Source organism: Amphiura filiformis, chromosome 9, assembly GCF_039555335.1.
Source record: "Amphiura filiformis chromosome 9, Afil_fr2py, whole genome shotgun sequence".
In the NCBI taxonomy this organism is placed as follows: domain Eukaryota; kingdom Metazoa; phylum Echinodermata; class Ophiuroidea; order Amphilepidida; family Amphiuridae; genus Amphiura; species Amphiura filiformis.
The window spans coordinates 46,982,633-47,005,677 of NC_092636.1; the positions used below are offsets into that span (position 1 = coordinate 46,982,633).

At 35.7% G+C, this 23,045-nt stretch overlaps 1 protein-coding gene across 1 annotated transcript in view; it reads left to right on the top strand.

Annotated features, from left to right (window-relative positions):
* The window catches only part of LOC140161062 (coiled-coil domain-containing protein 134-like), an 85,654-nt gene that overhangs the window by 30,488 nt on the left and 32,121 nt on the right, over window positions 1-23,045 (top strand). The window contains 3 exon segments of the mRNA XM_072184450.1: window positions 7,924-8,013; window positions 8,016-8,101; window positions 10,397-10,465. Of these exon segments, the coding sequence (XP_072040551.1) occupies window positions 7,924-8,013; window positions 8,016-8,101; window positions 10,397-10,465 (245 nt within the window).

Consider the following 23,045-nt stretch of genomic DNA (forward strand, 5'->3'; position numbering starts at 1 on the left):
TAAATCTAATGTGGCAGTGTTTACTGAACATATGACCATACTTTCAGGATAAGAAAAATTATCCATGAACTAACTGAAGAAAACACAGGGTTTTACAAAATGTTACTGTTTTTATAGTTTTTCAAAATGGCAATTCTAAGTACATTTAAGCCTGCTAAAACTGAACGCACTAACTACCAAAGATGACTATGCTACCCAAGGTAGCTGCTAACTAGATGACTTATGTGGCCAAAAATCATGGAATTCTGTGGCTTTATTAGAACACTACGGATCAAAATGTTAAAAATCCAAAGTTACACCCTTTACCGTGAAAATGACCATATGCAAACATCGCGTTGCAGAATGATGCTTGGAATTGACCATTCATAGCAAAAACTGAGAAAGTTGTGCCATTTTTGAAATGTTTTCAGTCGTTAAAGGTTTGTCACCAACACAAAGTTTCTTGCATATGAATGCATATCCACAGATCCTGGAATATCACACACAGCTAATTTCTATGTTGTGTAACAACTTTGACCCATAACACAGCATGAGCACAGCGCCATGGTATAGACTCAAATGTAGTCATGCCAAGTCAAACTTGTGGTTGGTTGATGGCTGCAATAATTGTCCTTTTTTGATAAACCCATAATTCTTAGAAGTTAGACCAGTGGTGTGCGCAAAAGTAGCCAGGAGGCACAGCCCCCCCAGTTTGACCCATCAGTTGGGGGAAAATGGTCATTCGGGGTAACTGGAGTGGTCTCTGTGAGCTTCAGTGGGCTCTGCCCTGGGAGGTTAAAAAAATTGTGAAACCCAATTATTGAACTAAAAACATTTTGATTTTGGTCACTAGTGGCTAGTGCCTATAAATCTTTTTTTTTCTCTTCACTTTTTCAAACCATCTTAAAATGAAATTTGGTCAACCTTTTTGTGCGTAGTAATTCGGGGGAAATGGATTGTATCCCCCCTCCCCGGTCAAAAAATCTTGTGCCAGCCACTGGGTTAGTCCTGAGATGTCATCACGCTGATATGCACATCGTTTAGCAAATATCGTTTCTGCGCATTTGAAAGCTGTGAAGTGCACGGTAATGATGTGGACATCGGCATGACGACCAGTGAATTGAGGGGGAAAAGTGAATTTCAGGATGGGCAAAATCAACAAATTTTGCGCAAAATTGCCGCAAAAAGTGGAATTTTTCGTAATTTTGGGTTTTACCGGGGAAGGGGGGCAAGAGTTTGATTGGGGACATTTGCCCCTCATGCCCCCTCCCGTGGTGCCGCCACTGATGGCGACATCTTGGGTCTGACCACAAATTATAGGATGTACCAAAAGAATATTTTTATAAGAACATTTAGCTATTATTAACTTCAAAAGAACCAAGTGCAGTATTTGCTTGTTTGATGCATCAAGAGTCTATGGATGCATGCAGAAGTAGACTCATTGTTAACTAAATGTAAACACTGATGACGCTACTTATCTTAAATCTTGTTTGTATATTTACAAGGGGAAGACACTTTTGTGTCTGTTGTTTGTATGTTGGTGTTTTTATGCCACCACCGGGTACAATGTATTATTTTTCCTTGTTCTTAGACCATAGTCGAATTTTATTAAAAATATGTTATTATTAGTCATGATGAACCCATTTCGTTGAACTCAAAATTATACTGATGTTTATTAAAATTAAAGTATTCAATAGTAAAATGGTCATAAAGAGTTAAAAATATCAGATGATTAGTGACAATAAAAGTAATTGAATGCAACTTTATCTTGCATAATTATAATGGCTCACTTTAATACTGAACAATTCTAATTTTGGAATCTACCAGTTTATTGATAGCGAACCCCGAAAATTTGACTATGGACTTTGAATTGTAAGCAGAACTTTACCCCCTGGACTTTGCTCTCTAAAAACACACTGTCAAGCATACTTGTTTATCAGTCCATTAACCACAAGTACTAAACATGGTATAGTACAAGACGCAGCTAGATGTTTGATGAGAGATTAACTTTCACGTCAACACAAAAGCGCCAGTAAATACCACAGACAGTTGTGTACGTGTAGTTAATGGTAATGGCGCTGGCCCAGAAGATTTAAACCATAGATATAGACATATGGGCGACCAAACACAAGGCAGATCCATTTAAAGATGCATTACATCATGGCCAATTTTAGTTAGGCCAGAAATTGGCCTAACTCTCCATAGAGTTCTGTGTTAAAAATCTTAACCGCAAGGCAAAGTCCACAGTAGTCCATACTTGGGAAGCTAACAAAGAGAGGGAGTAGGGTGACTGAAAAGATCAGATGTGAAAATCTATCAATTGTGCACACATTAATTAAATCAGAGTTTTAAGCTTAAATACAATATCCAGAGTATGCACAATGGGCAAGTGGACTACGGGGTAGTCTACCTTGTTCTCTGTCATTTTGTTATTTTTTTTACACCGGGATGTGTGCTTGTTTCAACATGTTTGCTTTAAAAATGCAGGTTTTTTTTTGTATAGGCGTACAGCCATACTTTAATTTTGTTTTGCAATATTTGTTCGCACGTTTAACGGGTTATCTAGCCACTGTGTAGATTGAAAGTTGCAGGGTATATAGTATGTATGCGAATGAAGAAGTAGATAGATTTTCTATAATAATATGTCTTCAGGAGAGGAGATATTTAACAAAAATTAAAACACCTAAGTCCGTCAAATGCATGACTAAGAAGCTTCCAAGAATACGTGTAGTATCATAGGCCTATGCACCATTGGGAGCTATTGGGGAATTGCCGCACCTAATTAAGGTCGTTCATTTCGTAAATGGTCTATGATTTTGTGCGGTCAATAGCGGAAATGGGTGTATTTTTTGTTTGCTTTTGTCTTGCTTTTTGAAACGCTCTCGCTCACGCTTCGCTATGTTGTGTTTTGCCTCGTTTATATGTCTGTCGCATTAAGGTGGTATTTGAGGCATTGTGGAAGTGCTCTAAGCATGTTTTAAAAATATAGACTAATTGAGTAGGGCAAAGAACACTGATCAATACGCCTTATGTTTTAAGCTAATCGGACATACTGTTTTTATAATTCACACATTTTTTGTATTGTTTTTATCAATTATCAATGAACCAATATGACTCGAAAGTGCTCATGATATGAATATGTAATAACATTTTTATTTAACAATAGAATACTGGTTTCAAACTTGGTCAAAGTGTTCCTAATGACTTCCAGATAATTAATTAGTTAGTTGCCCTACTTTGCATAGTTAATTAGCTAATTCTGCAAATTAGCTAATTAATTATGCAAATATGCAAATTAGAGGGCTGCTAGACAATATAATACATAAGAACATATTAGAAACACTTTGAAGGCACAAATCTGCAAAATAAAAGTAGCATGAACTTTCAATAGGTGGCAAATAGAAAATTGCATATTTAATGTCTGTACTCCGGGTATTGAAAAGTTTTTCTATTTAAAAGCTGGCAGGGTAACATGTGCACTTAAACATGTTAAATTGAGAGCATTTCATTAGTTTTCGCTGAATGCCAATAATGCGCAAATGCCCCATAATCATCATAATGTCATGTATATAGGCCCACATAGTGTTTTACATCTCAATGTCGCTCCGGTTATGCGATAAAACGAAAATATTTGCACCTATAGGCCAAGATATAAAAAAAAAACCATTCCTTCTTCTTTATCGTTGAAAAGAAGAAAACGAAAACAAAAACCAAAACAAAACAAACAATCTTACTAGAGATGTGACGGCCATACTATGAATTCAAATGTTAAAAAAAATGACAGAATAAAAGGTTCCGAAAGTCATAACAGAAGAAGATCAAAAGAAGGTTGATTAGTGCGGTGGTTATGCCAATATGGCTCGGCCCAATTGAAAAGACAGTTCGAAAGTCATCACAAAAGATGCCCCCATCCCATTCCAAAAGAAGGTTCTAAAAGTCATCACAAAAGAAGGTTGATGTTACAAGTTTTTTTTCATTTGTTTTACGTGTCAATATCGCTCCGGTTCGTTACCAAACATACTGGCACTATAGTGCTATCGAGAGCATATCCAGCTTTCTTAGTCGAGGGGGAGGGGATTTCAGGTGTTGGGGACCAAAAAATCCCGGTTGCATCATTTTGACCTGGGACATATAAATAGGCCTATACCGTTATTTTTAAAAGAGACTGTCATGACTGAAGGCTGTAGTCTACATGTTAAGTTCGAGCTTCCAAAAAGGGCTTTATTGAGACATTAATTTTAATGTGGTCCATGATCGGGATGAATTTTGGTAAAAACAGGGCTCTTTTCCCTTTTCATTTCCTTTGCCTTCTCGGTTATCTCTTTAATTTTTTGTTATTGTGTATTTTCCTCTTTAAGTTTTTGTCAAGGAGACACTCTTTCCCTTTCCCATCCCTCCCGGATCCCGCTGGCTGCGCTTCTTTGTCTGCACTGTATGAAAACATTACTTCTTTAGTTTTCGCTTTACTATTTAGAAGCCGACAGGGCAACTTTTAAAGTAAGACTACTTAGAACATTTGCACTTGAATGAAAATATTTCTTCATTAGGTCTAGTCAAACAAATCAAACTCAAATGATTTATGTTCAAATTACATACCTTAAAATCTTCTGAAAGTCACAAAGCCATTTACTAATTTCTAGAATATGCCTCAAATACCACCTTAAGGTCTAAGCATGACGATCATAAACTTTTTTTTATTGTCATTGCATGCTATTTAGCTCTTTTACTGCTAGCAACATTTGGAATTTATTGAACATTGACTTCAACGTACCACACCACCAGGTTCAACTAAGTTAGCAGATAAAGGTATAACGAGTTATTGACTTTTCTCCTCAATAAGCAAACGTGCAAACACTTATTGATTGGCTTGAGCAAATAGTCCGGGCGATTTGTATTGCACAGGGCTCAAAACTCATCAATGCTAATTGTATCTGAATATAGCTGAACGAGGCTTTGAAATTTGCGATAAAAAAATGCTTGAAAATGCTGTTATTTTAATCGATAATATAAAGGAAATGTGTATGGCATTTGTTCAATATTTAATTACCTACTGAATACGCTGAGAATATCTCATCAAACTGAAAAAAAAAAAGTCGGTCACTGGGGTATGAAAAGTCGGGTATGAGAAGTAGGGTCACAAATTGTACCGACCCACCATCTTGTAGACCTATAAAATATTTCTTTAATGGGCATGCACCGTGCGAAAGTTGGAAGTAAAAGGAGGTCGGAAACCACTGTCTTGTAGTCTTAATTCTTTTGGCCAATAGAGCTAAATAGTTAAACACCTTCAGAAGACATAGCATGTGTAGCAGTCAGATAGTTAATAAAAAATATTAATGTGCATGAAAAATCCATAAGTAAGGAGAAAATTATTTCGAAACCATCTTGTAGGCCTAATTTTTTTAAATGTGCATGCATCATGCGAAAGTCGGAGAAAAACGAAGTCAGGAACCCGTCTTGTAGGCTTATTCTTTTGCACCAATAGAGCTAAATAGATAACTAAATACCTTCAGAATCATCTTCATCTAACTGCTACACATGTCTTCTGGCGGTATTTAGTTAACTATTTAGGTCTACAAAAGAATACGCCTGCAAGATGTTCCGACTTTGTTTTCTCATGACTTTCCCATCGTGCATACAGTGGCACGTTAATATTTTTCTTTAACCATGCATAGACAACTGCTATATATACATACCCAGTACAGTCTTCTAATTAACATTAAACTGTTTTAATTTTTTTGGAAAACATGAACAAAACCCGATGTTAGGCCTACAGCAGAATATGATGCACGGTCAAATTAACTACAATGCATCTAAGGGTCAATATTACTTAACTTATGATCCTATGTCAACTCCCAAGAACATGACCTGTGCATGCTTATTATTACAAACTACCTGAAAAATACTACAGCCAATAGACCAATCACAAAAGCAATGTATCTGGTACTTTGAGATAATGAGTACATCATTCTGCGCTTGTGAAATGCATCCATAAAAGCTGAAACGAATATACCTAGGTATATTCGTCTCAGCATAAAAGTGTATAAATAGGGGCAGACATTGCAAACTAGCATGCATTCACGTCATGCAACTCAGTACAGTCTAATTCTAGCTCCGGAGACAGGCGAATATCAAGACCCTCGAACAAAAGAACCAGTACCAAAATACCTTTTAGGCTAATCATAAAAAAAAGTTAACACAAGAAGGATACGCACCAGATAAGTGGTATACGCCCGCCTCACTTCGAACAAGTACATTTAACATTTCCCATAGTCCACCAGTCTATGTAAAATAACCCCTAATAAATTTACAAAATAACGCAACAGTAAACCCACAGTTCCGCCTTCTTATTGTTACACAGTATTATTGTATACATCATAGTGTACCCCTACTTGAAGCCTAACCGCGAGATACCAACGTTACAAAATAATAAAATAAACCCACTCCACACTCCCCAACCACCATCCTAGCTACGCCTATACAGGGTTCTAAAAAGAAACAAACATCTAACACAACCACGCAACGTTTCACCCACTACCATACCATCACCCAAGAACCTTACACACGAACCGCGAATGCCGAAAACCGCGCAACCCGAGAACCGCTCTAGTTACATTTGAAGTTCTTTAATGGTATATAGAATCAATACCATTATTTTTGTGAATGATGTACATTAATTTAAATAATGAAACAAGACCTTGCCAGTTAGCTGTCTATGTGCCTAATGATCTGAGCCTAATGATCATTGTAAAGGGCAAGGACTCAGCTAATATGGTAGAGGCGTGTTCAGGACTCAATTAATGTGATAGAGGCGTGTACAGGACTTAGTTAATGTGATTGAGGCGTATACAAGACTTAGTTAATGTGGTAAATAGGTTGGTACAAAACTCAGTTAATGTGCTAGGGCAAGGCTGGTGTAAGAATTCCAATTATGGGTATTTTTGGTCGAAGCAACCAAAGATATCGATTTTCAATATTTCGATCAATATATTATTGAAAAATAACACCGTAATGTTTTGCAAAAGTTCATTCTACAAATCCTATAATTTGCAAACTTGCTTAATTTATTGTTGTTAATGAGTTATGTACATTTTACAAAAGTGTTGTTGTTTCAGCCCTATTTACAGCATAACTCAAGAACCATAGGACTTGCAAAAGTATATCTGTGATATTTGAATTCTTCTATACGTTTGCTATGAAATGAGCAATGCCGTTTTTGCCAAAGCTCACTACCATTCGCAAGTTTTAAATAACCAATATACATATCATAATTATTTGACATTAATTTAAGCCATAATAATAAGACTTTTATTTGATCCTTTGAAATAAGTTTGGGTTTATTTTTAAACCTGATTTTTTATATTTGTAATGTTTATGCAAGTCCTGTTCCAACTTACATCTAAATGGAATAAGCCAAATGTTTTGTGTGTGTAGGAATTGGAAAATAGAGCAATTTGAATTAGTTAAAAGAAATCTCACAAAGAGCTCCAAGCTCATGAGAGTAAGTGTTGTTTTTTTCTTTCATTTTACCTCATTATTTTGAAACCCTTCCTGGCAGTTATTTATTATCATTTTAGTAAAAGAATTCTATTTTTTCCCAATTTGGCAAACTTACAATTCAATACAAATTTGCTGAAATAAGAGAATTAGAATTATTTTATGGCATTTTCAAGACAAAATTCTAGAAAAAAAAATTGAAAAATGGGTCATTGGGTAGCCAACCTAAAAAGGGGATCATCAGGTAGGACTTTAAAAAAGGGGGTCATTGGGTATATTAGATTTCAGAAAAGGGGGCCTATTGACTGGCATATACCCATCATTGCAAATGTTGAGTGCCCCAATTCGGGGTAAAATTAGTCTAGATTGAAATGAAATGCAGAATTCTGGAATCAAAGTAGCATAATTTAATTGTTTTGGTTTTTTGTTTTTTCTTTTCTCTTTCAGCCCTCTCAGTACTATTAGAAAATGTAGCATTTTTAGGTGACATAGTTCTACGTCTACCAGACATCAGTACCGCTGTATATAATAAAAACCGCCATTTAGGGACCTTGCCAAATGGGCTATCAAATCATGTAGCAGATACCAAATTTTTGATGATGTCCATAACAAACTTTTACATTTGGTAAGTAGTGTGATTGTGAATGCATTATAGTATACAAATATTGACTATGCATGGTTAAAATTATAGGCCCAAGGTGATCTCAAAACCATGCTGTGACTCGAGGCGCAGCCGAGGGTCATAGCATGGTTTTGAGATCACCGCGGGCCTATAGTGTTAACCATGACCCGAATAAAGCAGTCAATATTTGTTTTATATACCTAATTAATATAGATTTTTGTCATCTGATTGGTTAAAAGGCATATTGTATTGTTCATAGGCCATGGTAAAATTGACAAAGAAGGTTTTTATTATGAACTGATCGGCGTCACAAGCAACTGATGTGAAAATGACTATGCCCAGTAAATAGTCTTTTAAAAAGACTATTGCCTGGGAATAGTTCAGTTTTTACGTAATTCTTAAAAAGGAGGGCATAGCTAATTCAATGACTGCACTTTTAACCAATCAGATGACAGGAATCTATATATGAGGTATATAATACTTATAGTAGACTGCTGTATGGGTTGTTTTACAATCAGGGTACATTTGGGCTGAGCACCATATTGTGCCCTGTTTCAAATATTAGATTAACTTATGATTAAAAGTTGCCATGCCTAATTATTGGCCCCTATTAGTTCAACCTACAGCCACAAAGAAACTGTTTGAAATGCTTAGCAAATGATGAAAAGATACATTTCTGTATGATTTTGGGACAAAATAGCCATCTCATTTGACCTTTGTGAACTTTGCAAATGATATATCACTGCCAGCAATAACATAAAAACATATTTTGACAGTTCAGAAGTAATGTTTGAAACATGATTGTTCAAAATTGAGAACCAAATAAGATTGCGACTGTTTCATTAATTGTACCATTTTTTCAAATTTATGTTGAAAATTCCGTCAAAAAATGTCCTCTCCGAATACAAGCTCGTAATCCATAGTTAAAATTGACCCAAGACTAAAATTATATTTTCTTGAAAAACACTTATAGATATCCTACAAACTCATAATAAACACTTAGTCCACTTACACTTAGTTTCCATGTATCACATATTTGAAAGTTGGACGTCAGGTTTCCGTCAAAATGTGTCCTCTCCGAAAAATTAGGTATACAGAAACATGTGTATCAAAAACATGTTTCTGGCATAACTTGAAACTCTGAACACTTGACGCCTAAAAATTTTACAGATTTCCTATTTGACCCATCTACAACACAAAAACAAATAAATTGAGGAATTAGACACTTCATTTTTCACCCCCAGTGAGACAATCTGTGTACCCTGATTGTAAAACAACCCTTATATTCCTTTTGCGAAAGCATACTTTACTACATACATGGCACAGCTACTGTTTAAACACACTTGTCTTTGATTGGCTGCTGATGCAATTTGCTGTTGTCCGAGCCCACTGTGGTCCGAGCCATTGAACTACACATCATATGTGTTCTAGGGTGAATAGTATGCTTAATTTGTAACAGGAACTAGGCAGATAATTATACATTATCATCATTTGTTATTGTTGTTTATGTTCTAATAATTATAAACATTATCATCATGATTGTCATCTTCGTAATCATCATCATTGTTATTGTCTTTATCATCCTCATCGTCATCTATTTGCATCAATCTTCATCAGCCTTATCATCATCATCACCATCCATTGTCATTGTTATCATCTTCATCACCACCATCACCATCAATCTGTTATTGTCTCTGTATACATACAAAATTACAGACCAAAACTAAAAATTCTGGCGGACAACCAAAAATATAAGGTCAAGTTGTCTGATGGACGGACACCAGTCATTTGTTTATTTTGAATACTGCTAGTAACATTAAGTAGAGTCCGAAGTTTTCCGTTTTACTGAACACGGAAAAAAATCACGAATCGGAGATACACATGTACAACACGGAAAATGACATTTTGTATGATGTGACAAAAATTGTTAAAAGATAAGAGAAATACATGTTAAAACAATCATGAGTTGTGTACGTCAATTTTTATGATAAAAATAATGTTTAATAATACCGAAATAAAGGTGTATTACCAAGTCATGAACCCCCTATATCGTTCCAAACATTGTAACAGTTGGCCTATTATCGTGAGAATATTCCAATCCAAGCATATTGATCGCGATATTGGACACTTTATTGTGACATAAATATCAATGTTTATACATTTTAAGCTTATTCATGAAACACGGATTTACAAATTTTACAACACGGAAAATGGATTTTAGAAAACGGTAAACTTCGGACTCTACATTAAAGTATAAAGTAAATTTATTAACCATTATTTATTATCTTTCTTTCACAGCTTTCTCAGGAATTAAGAATAGTCAAACGTGATCCAGATTTTGTCAATCCATTTAGGAGAGAAGCAGAGGTTAGTATTATTAGTATATAGCTCAAAGACGGCTTGTTCCAACTTTGCATGTATGTACAGGGTGTAACGATAAAATTTGAACAATTTTGAAAATAGAATGACACAGGTATGCCGATTATTTTTTGGTTTGATATTTATATGTCTATCAAGATAATTTCTTTAGCCACCAGATACGCTTTGTTGCAATAAAATCGATGGTATACAAGTGCAGATATGGCCAATTATGTAACCTAGTCTTAAAACCGCTTGGGCCACTTTTGTCTAGGTGTTACAAAAGTGACTGAATAGAGTTGATCCATGGACCAGTTGGACGGTGCTCTTATGATAGGTAGTTTTAAACAATGAGGGCATTCGAAGTGGTAGAAATGATTACATAATAGAATATCTCCTTTTGTTTTGGAAAGTCACAACTAGGCCTAAGCACTGACATAACAACCTCATTTACTAGAAATCGTGGCTGCAGCTCAACAACCCCAATTCACGTTGGAAGAGCGTATTTTTATGGTTGTGACATTCGGTAGCACATGGAGTCAAGCAGAAATTGTTGATAGCTCATTTTCACTCACGTCTTCCATCAAGGCATACAGCTACATATAACTATAAGAAGTATGTAGAATTTGTTAACAGAAATGCTGGCAATAGTGGTCGCCCCAGAACAGCTACATGTAGAAGCCCAGCTGAACTTAATTTCAAAATTTTATTGTTTTGAACTTATGGATGCAAAAACTGTTCTCAGTTTTACCAATGATATCTAAGGGATATGAGAAATTTATTTATAAGATAATTTGAAAGAAATTTCATGACTTTATTTATAAATTTTAAAGAAATATCATATTATTATTAAGTTAATGTTAATTATATGACGAAACACCACTTATAATTCTTTTGTGTCAGCCCTTTGCTGTTTAATGCACGATAAGCATATCTACGCGGTTCAAACTTGATATGCGCAAACATGGCAAAAATGGCCCAACACGTTTTCTGGATGATTTAATTGATCGGTCATAACTTTTGAATCCAAGGTAGTAAAGAAACCAACTAAACGTCTTCTTTTAGCTACGATATTACTGATTGTATTGCATATAACATTTGTGCCATAACTCTTTTAGTTTTTTCCTGAGAAGTCAAAATGCAATTGTATAAATTTTATTGTTACACCCTGTATATGCTGGCGAAGTTACGTAATTAATCGGATTAACTACCATAGCAATAGGTCAAAACAATTTTGAACATATCGCGCTGCACTACAAGCAGGTTGAACTAATCACCTGTGTATGTCTGCAATCATAGATTGAATACAATACTGGTCTTTTCAAATATACTAATCTTACAGGTGCAAGTGATCAACATGATATGGTTCAATGCAGAGGTACCGTGTGAACATATCAGTGCAGCGCGGTATATTCAAAAATTGTTTTGACCTATTGCTATGGTAGTTAATCCGATTATTACGTAACTTCGCCAGCTTATAGAGAAGTAAAGAACTTTGCTTTGTTTGCACATGCTGTTATTTATTTTTCTTCGGAAGGGTGGGTGCCAAATTGTCGGTGACCAGAGTCACTTTGTTTTTGGTTACCTGCTATCTGAAGGTTACCTCATTTTTGCACAACAACAAAAACAAAATGATGTAGGTTACTTCAAGAACTGATCCTGGCTGGGATGGTTATTCTATGTAGGCTGGACAGGGTTCTGCACCTGTATACAGGCAGTATCAGATTGACTGGTACCCGTCAGTTTTTGTTGTTTATTGACGAGCCTGCTTCTTCAATATGTGATGTGATCAAGCAAAATTAGTGGGAAATCAGAAATATTAAATTTTCAGTTTTTAAAATGATAGTAAAAATTATTTGCTATGCTGTATTTTGCATAAAACCCCATTGAAATTGAACACCCGTTTTCAAAGATATGAGCAATTAAAGAGTTACCAAAACAACAGGAAACAAAAGGAAATATTGCCTTTGTTTGGCTATATCTCAAAATCAATATTTCCGAGTTGCGACTGATTTTGCTTGATCTCATCACATAATGCAACATTGGATTCTCTTGAAATGCCCAGGATTGATAGTTTCATGAACAAAATAACATTAATCTATGAATAAGGTAGCTCCTATGTTGCATTTTGATGTGGCAGTCTTGTCAATAATCACTGGAAGATGATGTGGACCAATCATTTTGATACAGCCTGTGGAGATAGAGGCGCATCCCTGAATAAACGCTAAGTGTCAGTGCCTTTCTGTAGAGCACCATATAAATTTTTGACTTCACTAAAAAAAGTGATGCATCCCTGTAAAGCGTAAACCCTATTCTGTCGGTCCAACATCCGGGCTATCTCCCGGGGCTATCTCTAGTCTCGGGCCCAAACTGCATGTGGCTCACGGTTTGTTATGAACAACAGAAACCGGCTGTGAAGGAGGCTACATAGCGATGTTGTTGGAGTGACATTCAATTTTGGAAAAAACGACACTCGACCATGGAATTTAATTTTAAGTTTGTCAGTATATAAACGGTAAATCAAGTAAGTTTCTTCCACTCTGAAGACTAAGAAACGGTTGTTTGATTCCACTGACTATTTGCGATCGAAATTTACATAACACCAATGACAGAAATCATCAACAAAATTCGAATCAGGGACTTGTTTTCACTCGACCGTGAGTCGCATCATCAACCGGAAGTGACGTGGCACGGACCGACAGAATAGTCTTCATTGAGAGAAAAATACCACTGCACCGCATAAGAGGACTCTAGTGTGGTAGCAATTTTGAATTGTACCCTATCAAATAATGATATGAGGAGACAATAGTCTATTGTTATTTTTCCAGTGGTAAAACAAAAGTAACATGTTATTGCATGACTAGTTGACAAAAGAGTGCAAACTATGCACTGACATAATTAGAGGTAATTAGTTTTGTTAATTATTAGATCTCAGTTAATTAGGTCGCAGTAAGTCACATGCAAACATGTATACATTTTACATTGCATGTGCTGATATACATGTACTGATACAGGCTTGGTTATTTTGGCACTAAAACTGTTGACATGCAATTGCCATAGCCACAGTCTGTGGCCCTCACAGACTTGGCGATTGGGTATTGTATGTATTATAAATCGACTATAGCTTGAATTCAGAAGGGGAAAAAATGTTACTTTGTAATATATATGGAGTGATCAAGCAAAATCAGTCTGAATTCGAGCATCAATTTTCATTTTTCTATATGATTGTATAAAGCATTTGCAAAGTTACATTTTGCAGATAACCAATTGAAATTGGACATTTAGTTCTAAAGATATGAACAGTTGAAGAGTTTCTAAAACTACAGGTAGTGAAATGAAAGAATTTATTTCCTTTGTTTGGCAATATTTGAAAATCAGTATTTCTGACTTTCGACTAATTTTGGTTGATCGCATTACTTAAAATCTTAATCAGGGTTTATTCAGTGATCATGTGTTTTTGTGCTCAGACACAGATGCTTAAGTTAATTTCAGCTTTTTGGTCTCCTAAAATATTAATTATACTGCCAATTTTGAAACCACTAGAACTACCATATAGTTTGCCCATGTTGGAAGTAAAACTGAAACCAGTAAAATTGAATTGATAATGCCATTAGGAAATAATGTGAACCCCTTCAAAAACGTGTCTCGTATATTGAAGTACACATTGTGTTTGCCCTATGGGAAATAGAGAAAAGCTTAAATAAGAAAGCCCTGAAAATAAATCTCCCTGAAGCCACTCTGAATAATTTGAATTCTGTCACCTTTTGTAAATATTTTAGGTTTGGTAGCTATATTCCAGTTCTAGCTAATGCATTCCAGTTGAAATCTATAGTCCTTTTGAAGACATAACCTCAATCTTCCACACACGGAGTGACTGTGAATTTCTGCATTTGAAATCTACACCCACCTGTGTGTAAGATTAAGGTCATGTCTTCCATGGGGGTGTATAGATTTTAATTGGAATAGTCCATGGCACACATAGTATGAATGTGCATTGTATACATGTATATTCTTTGTAGGTTTAATTGAAATCTAGGGGGGGGGTACTCAAGTTTGGTTTTGAATTGGGATGTATGTACCGCATTGAATTTGAAAGTGGACGTATTGCTATATTCCAATTTTCCAGCGATTTGGATCCATCACTATACCAAAAGTCAAACATTTTCAGCCAAATTTAATACAAATTGTAAAAGTTTTGCTATAGTTAGGAAAAATAGGGTTATGGGGGCAGGGAATTGGGAAAATGTTGAAAAAAAATGACTTATCCATATTGGCCAAGAAAGGGATCATTGATATACCAAATGGCCCATGTTTGCAGTACATCCCCATAGGGTAATTTGTACTGAGTACCCCCTGCCCTGGGATTGGAATCATTTGAAACTGGAACAAACTGGTATCAGTACCAGAAGTGGGTAAGTGCAATAGCTGCCATGTGTAGCTTCCATGTGTAGATGAGTACAATATACTGTGTGTAAATTGCCCAATGTTCACAGGGCAGCTATTGCACTTACCCACTTCTGGCACTGAGCAGTTGATCTATACATACAGCTCTGCTCTAATTACTTTAGTGATGACACAACTCAGTGGGATACACAGTTGGGTAATGTCACATGATCACGCTTCCAATTAACTAAAAATTCTTCAAAGAGACACTGAGATCTGGTAACTAAGACCTCACCTGTTTAACACTTTACAAATTTTGATTGCTTGCTTGCAAGGTTTACCCTGTAGAAGGAACCACTGACATAAATGCAAAAATTGAATAGTAATGTTAATTAATATAACTCACAGTTTTGGAACAACAAGTTCAGAAAACTTACTTTTCACATTTTTTAAACTGGCAGTTTTCAATAATCAATTTGTAGGGTTGAACACATCAGTTACCTGATGATCGTTGCTCGGCTAGAGCGGCGTGAAACTCAGAGTAGTAACTAAATGTAAAAATACGTGTATTTATATTATATTATATATATATATATATAGATAGATAGATTCAACAAAACATTAATATCGCCAGGAGGGGAGACACTTCATCTTTGTGTGTGTGTGCTTTAAAAATATATATTAAAAATATGACACCACAGTAAGCATGGTAAGATGATCAATTCGGCCAAAAGTGGTGCACAGATTTCTTTTGTCAAAATGTGTGTTCCTTCAAAAGGAGAATGCAGTGATTACCCTAAGACAGAGAAATTGAAAAACACTCGGACGCAAAAATTGCATGCATGTTGGCAATCAGACACGACAACCATTTATTGACTTTTGTTTAGGACCCGCACCAAGTACCTACACTCTCAGCCGTACTATAGCAAAATATATAATAGGAGATTCTCTAATCGAGCGAACAATACCCAACCCAAGACTCTAGCGATACAACGACCAAAGGCGCAGAGAAATCTCGTTTTGGAGACTCTCAATATATAATAGGAGATTCTCTAATCGAGCGAACAATACCCAACCCAAGACTCTAGCGATACAACGACCAAAGGCGCAGAGAAATCTCGTTTTGGATAAACCAACACGTGATCCAAACTTGCATTCGGTAGCCGCCACCCGAAGCTCAAATTCTGAGCGTTTGACCCGAACCCTTGGATCATTAAATCCAATATATAATGGCTGGAAACTCAACAATAAATTACGGTACTGGTACATACAGGTCAGACGCTCCCGAGTGGAACAATTCTCGAGACTCTCAACAGGTGATCGACCTGAAGTTACAAAGGATAAAGTATTAATGTTAGCATTCTATGACATGTACATATATCATAATAAATAAATACAGAAAAGATAATTCAAAACCCAGCATTATTTTCTTTTGCTTACTGTGTGAAGTCTTTGACCTTATAAAAGACTACTTTACTGTTTTTGATGACACCTGTGCCTGCATGTAACAATACGATTGTCAATTCCTGTACATATTAAGAATTATATAGTTTTGACGACTTACTTTCCCTCTTGAACTATCATCCTAAAAAGGTTGATACAGAATAATTATATAAAAATTTATGTAGCAACATATTGAACACATTATCTAATTAAACAGTGTACATTGTATCTTTGAAGAACTGAGAAAGGGAAATTAATTGCAAGTCACATGTAATTTTAATGATTGGCGTCAACTCTTTATTCCTCCCTCCTTATCTACAGGGACCATAATTCTTGATTTTTCTTTTTAAACTTACAGACACTTAAATGCTTTAATTAGCTATTTAACACCTACCATGTAGTAGATAAAATATATCTGTATTTATACAGGTCATTATCTCATTACTGTCACACATAATTATATTTTACTTCCTTCTCACATGTCCACACAGGGAGCGGTGGGTGGGAAGATTTTTGTTGTTGTCGTGTCCAATACAAAACCAACAGTGAATAAATCACCAACTAATCACGCCCGAAAAAAAAAAAAATCCATTGGTTCCCGGGTCGAGCCAAACAATACAAATTTATCTGCATGACAATGATTGACCTCTGACCCAGTAAACAATAACATGGATTCGCCCATTTCTTAGCTAGAATAAATTGAGTTTAACTTGTTGCACTGTGTTAAACTTTATTACCCTAAGACAGAGAAATTGAAAAACACTCGGACGCAAAAATTGCATGCATGTTGGCAATCAGAACACGACAACCATTTATTGACTTTTGTTTAGGACCCGCACCAAGTACCTACACTCTCAGCCGTACTATAGCAAAATATATAATAGGAGATTCTCTAATCGAGCGAACAATACCCAACCCAAGACTCTAGCGATACAACGACCAAAGGCGCAGAGAAATCTCGTTTGGAGACTCTCAATATATAATAGGAGATTCTCTAATCGAGCGAACAATACCCAACCCAAGACTCTAGCGATACAACGACCAAAGGCGCAGAGAAATCTCGTTTTGGATAAACCAACACGTGATCCAAACTTGCATTCGGGTAGCCGCCACCCGAGCTCAAATTCTGAGCGTTTGACCCCGAACCCTTGGATCATTAAATCCAATATATAATGGCTGGAAACTCAACAATAAATTACGGTACTGGTGCATACAGGTCAGGCGCTCCCGAGTGGAACAATTCTCGAGACTCTCAACAGGTGATCGACCTGAAGTTACAAAGGATAAAGTATTAATGTTAGCATTCTATGACATGTACATATATCATAATAAATAAATACAGAAAAGATAATTCAAAACCCCACACAAGGGACTTATTTTATAAGGAACTTGGTTAACTCCCCTCCCCCCCTTAAACTTGTTTGTTCACTTTGCCGCACGGATGCCATTACCTAAACCTCCTCTAACACTCCTGGAGGATACACAATGGAATGAGGCACATGTTTAAATTTGACTAGCGCATTTGAGAGCGTCTGCTTGAATACCAGAAACCACATGGTGATGGATGAACCAGATATATCTGCCTATGTTTGATAATGCTACTGATAACTAACTGGTGCCTCAATGAAAGATTTTATTGTTGGCACATTGAAATATAAATCACCGTTTGGCTCTGTGCCACTAATTGTTCATTAGCATAAAACAGCACTAAAATTTCTTTGCTGGATATTGACTGTAATCCATATAATTCTCCACAATAACACTACTAATTGTGCTGGCTCTATATGCTACGAGATACATTGACCTCTATATTGTATGTTCACAATAGGATATTGAAAGAAATCAACGCGATAACTAGCCGGCTCGCAACCTCACAAAAAACTAGAAAAAATGAGGGCATAGTACTTGGCCCCAGAGTCTAGCTACCCCATGCCAACCTGGAGTTGATTCCTACTTCCCTTTAACACAGACTTAATCAAACAAAAACCAGCACGATTGACTCAATGTTATTAATTTCAAATGTACAACAGAATATATGTGTTGTTGAGATATATAACCCCCTATAGTCATACTATTACATAACATAAAGCACATCAATATAATATCAGAGGGCTCACAACTGTATAAATTGTTTCTTGTAAGATTTTACGTACCATGCAATTCAATTTTTAGAAACCCAGATATTAGTGATATTCCAAGTCCCATGAGATTCATTTGTCCAATGGAACTTCCCATGTTGACCCTTTTCGTCCAACTCTGCAAAATTGTATAAATTGTTTTTGTATATGTTGTCCACTACCAATGCGAAGTTGGATGAATTTACGCCTCTTTTAAGTTAATTCTTCTTTCTTCAAATGTATGAAGAAGTTGATTTGAGCTTTTTGATTATCAACATCGCAATGGTTAACTTTCTTTCGTACTTTTAGTTACCAATTGAAAAATCTTTTCGTCTATCTCAGGCAGAAATCGGGTTATTCTGTTGTGTAGTGAAATAGACCTTGTAATCCGAGTAAGACACCTAGCCAGTACACTTACGCTTTAACCGCATTATCGAACCCAGTGATTGGGTTGTTTAATTCCATTTTAAGGCGGAAATATGGGACCAATGTGGCTAACAGCATTCTGCCTGATGTCTTGCTTTATTTTATTCTATTTCAGCACTCTCGGCGTTCATGCGACCCTTTGTTCCTGAGTTGCCTTACCAAAGCGCCGGTCATGGCTAAATCATGCACAACCCATCTTTCAAATTTCCACTACTCGACATCGAAGGAATGATCAAATTAATATTTCCCATGCAAAGTTCAACTGCGGTTGATCAAGCGATGCTATTATATAGACCAAGAGAAGCCTTAAAGTGTTAACTTTTTCGTTAGCTGGACTCGAACTTGAACTTATTTGGTTCAATAGACTTCTGACAGTACAATTTGTGTAAAAGATGCATGCTCTCCCTTGTATTGCTCGTGCGTAAGTTCAGGTTCGCAGATGACACAAAATTTTCAATATGCTTCGCTGTGCATGTCAAAGTCTACTGTCGCCTCACACAAAGTCTAGTAGTCACTAGCAATTATATGGGTGTCCAGGTGTACATGTACATACAGGTCAGGCTTGTTTCTTACCACCAGCATCAAAGTGTCATTGGTATCGCCTGCAATATAAATAAAAGAAAGAAAAAAGAAAGAAATGGGAACCAACCTGCCAGCACATCTATACTAATTACCCTGTGTAACTTGAATAAACCTCCTCGATTTTGTTTGTGATCCAACACAAGTTATCAGGAGACAGATGAATATTTAATTTGTATTAATTTCTTTCCTGACCATTTTATGAACCGTCGTGTTATGTGGATAAGCATGACAAATTATTTGTGCGATCTACTCTCATACAAATTTAACCCTTTCAAAATATGACATTTACTAATTACTAATTCCAGAAACTGAAGCAATCTTTGCCTTAATTACCCTTAATCCACAATAAAAATGCTTTGACACAATATATCCTTGTCATTGTATCACAAATGCAAGGGATGAGGGAACACATTTTCCCAATTTTCACACAATCCGGCTTTTACTTACTTGACCTCAAGAATTTTTTACCCCGTTTTTCATGAAATCCTTCTCTACATTAATTAGTTCTTTGACCCTGCTTAACGATTTTTCCTAATTAGATATCTTTATATTGGTTTCATGACCAACCAATTTATTTTACTTTACTTTAAATTGACCCCCTTGTGGCCAACAGGGCGATGACCAATGTATTTGCGGCACTCATAACTACTCCTCCTTAAATCACCATCCAAATATTTGACCTGAGATTTACCACAAGATTATTTAACTATCCAAGATCCTTCTTCACCAAGTTTTATGATCTAAATCTACCGTTGAACTTCTGAACTTCACATTACTAATACCATCAAGTTCTATAAAGACTCGAAGAGCTCGTCCACATTCCCGTTGAGCCTGTGATCAAAGCCTAACGAGGGATGCAAGGTTAAAAAAGGTATGCAACTATGATCAAAATCCCTCACACAGACCGTAACACACATGATAAACCCTGGTCTTTCATTATTATTATTATTATTTTTTTTTTTCAATCCAAATCCAACTTTCAATCCAAATCCAATCCAAAGAAAAGAGCATTGCAATTATTTATTTATTTTTTTATTTTTTTTTATTTTTTTCTCCATTTTCAATCCACATCCAATTTTCAATCCAAATCCAAATCCAATCCAAAGAAAAGAACATTACAATTCCAGTCCAATCAATTTCCAATCCAAAATTCAATCCAAATTCAATGCAAAGTTAAAAGAGCGTTGCAATCCACATCCAATTTTAAATCCAACTTCAATCCAAAGCCAAAGAAAAGAACATTACAATTCCAGTCCAATCAAATTTCCAATCCAAATCCAAAACCAATTTTCAATCCAAATTCAATCCTAAGAAAAGAGCATTGCATATTTATTTTTTTTTTTATTTTTTTTTTATTTATTTATTTATTTATTTTTTCTATTTTAAATTCACATCCAATTTTTAAATCCAACTTCAATCCAAATCCAAGGAAAAGAACATTACAATTTATTTATTTATTTATTTATTTTCAATTTTAAATTCACATCCAATTTTTAAATCCAACTTCAATCCAAATCCAAGGAAAAGAACATTACAATTCCAGTCCAATCAAATTTCCAATCCAAATCCAAAATCCAAGTATTCAATAACAATTCTCGTCTAGGGACATATCGGGCTATCCTTGTTTTTCGATACATTTTGTCTACAACCCGTGACTAAAATTAGACCTACACTATATGACCACTTTATGGATGAAACTAGGTTACCTTTTAAGTAAGGCATTATGCCACAATCAAACCAAATTCAACCAAACAAACAAAACTAATGCATTACCGACTCTGTCATGTAAATTATATACGTTTTATGCAGAGTAAGCTTAGACATAATCGTCCATTATGAAGGTAAATATCCAAGGGTAAATATACTCATGATACCCTTCCTTTCAATAAGCCACAAAAACCTGGCCTGCTAATGTTATACTAACATTTATCACCTAAAATATGCTTGCATTAACATAAAAAGGTGAAATCACACCTAGAAATTGTCTAAAATTTTACCACAAACGCCCAATACGCTAAATTCGCCAGGGGGTGACGGGCTGTCTTTACCCCATTTTGACGAACGAGGGAGGCGGGAAAGTGCACCAGGATTTTTCCAGATTTTTTATGGCTAAAATAAATTGCCTTTGTGAACTATTTTGCTACAAGTGGCGTTAAATATTATCATCTGCCCACCGTATATTTTGCTACTTAAAACTATTATCATTATTAGGGATTTCCCAACCCAAACACGTAATCGTTGACCGACATTATCATCGTCTTACATCTTCCCTTTTGTTATTCTATTTTTATTGATTTTGTTATTTACAAGTAGGAACATAAAATTGACCATCTGTAAATTCTCTACTTATGATTTTCCAGCTTTTAATACGTAAATTAAATAAGCCAAATGATCCCACATTTTTGAGTTTTAACTATAAAAGGGATCCCTTGAATGAAAACCACATTAATTTCAAGAAAACTGACAATATTTCTTGGCCTGCTTGAACTGAATTCGGCACCAAATTAAAATACGACTGTCAACTTTACCCTAAAACATATCTGATGCTGAAAAAAAACCTACTTAAATGAACCGGCGCTTAATCAAAAACGATAGTTTAATTTGCTTAAATTTTGCCATCCCGAATTCGAGCTGCCAAACTGATTCGACAATTGCTGTAACTTTGGTAATATTTGTCCAAATTAGCGGGTAAAAACTATGGCTCAAATGTATCACGATGACACCGGAAAAATTCGCCATTGATTTGCAATGGAAAGTCATTGTTTGCCAATCGGGATATCGATTGATTCGCCCATGTCAAATTCTCAAGGACCCTGACGTCATAATGAGCGTGTCTTTTATTACGCCTTGCCTTATTTGGATAATGGCTACATGTGCATTGTAAAACCCTGCCCCTACATAACAATTACACCTCATGAATTATTCATAGAACCACACTTGGTAAACAGACATTAATATTAAATGCGTAAAGCCACAGGAATTGCAAAGTTTTGGAGCACTTTTTTAGTGTGCAAGAAAACACCATTAAATATTATTTAGATGCATTTAAATACAATTTCGACTCCCGCATTATACATAAATTAAATAAATTTATTCTCACCCGGATATTTCTCCGTCTAATCAGAAATTACTCAACCACAAATTTCATGAAGTCTTGAAGATGACTGCTTTGCGTGCATGTTGTGCTGTTCAGTGGGATTAAGTCTACCGTAATTTTCCGGGAATTTTCCACGACGATTGTATAGAATACTGACTTCGCTAGCTCACAAAACGTGCACAAAATGTTGATATTACTACATGTATCAATATTTTTTACATCCAAGTTTTAGCACTGCATGCCAGCGCCCGAACTCGCCACCAATTATACATAGTGCAGCATTAAATTCGGAACCTGAATCCTGATTATATTGTTGTGCAGTAAGCAGAACAAGGTAGAAAAATCAGCGTGTGTCCTTGTTATTGATGCAGTAAACGTGCACATTTTAAGCTTCCCAAAGCTTGATTTTTATCATCAATCAGTCAGTTGTTTATGTCTTATACAGTTGCTGTTGATTTCTAAGAATCGGTAGCCAAAGATTTTTGTTGTTGTCGTGTCCAATACAAAACCAACAGTGAATAAATCACCAACTAATCACGCC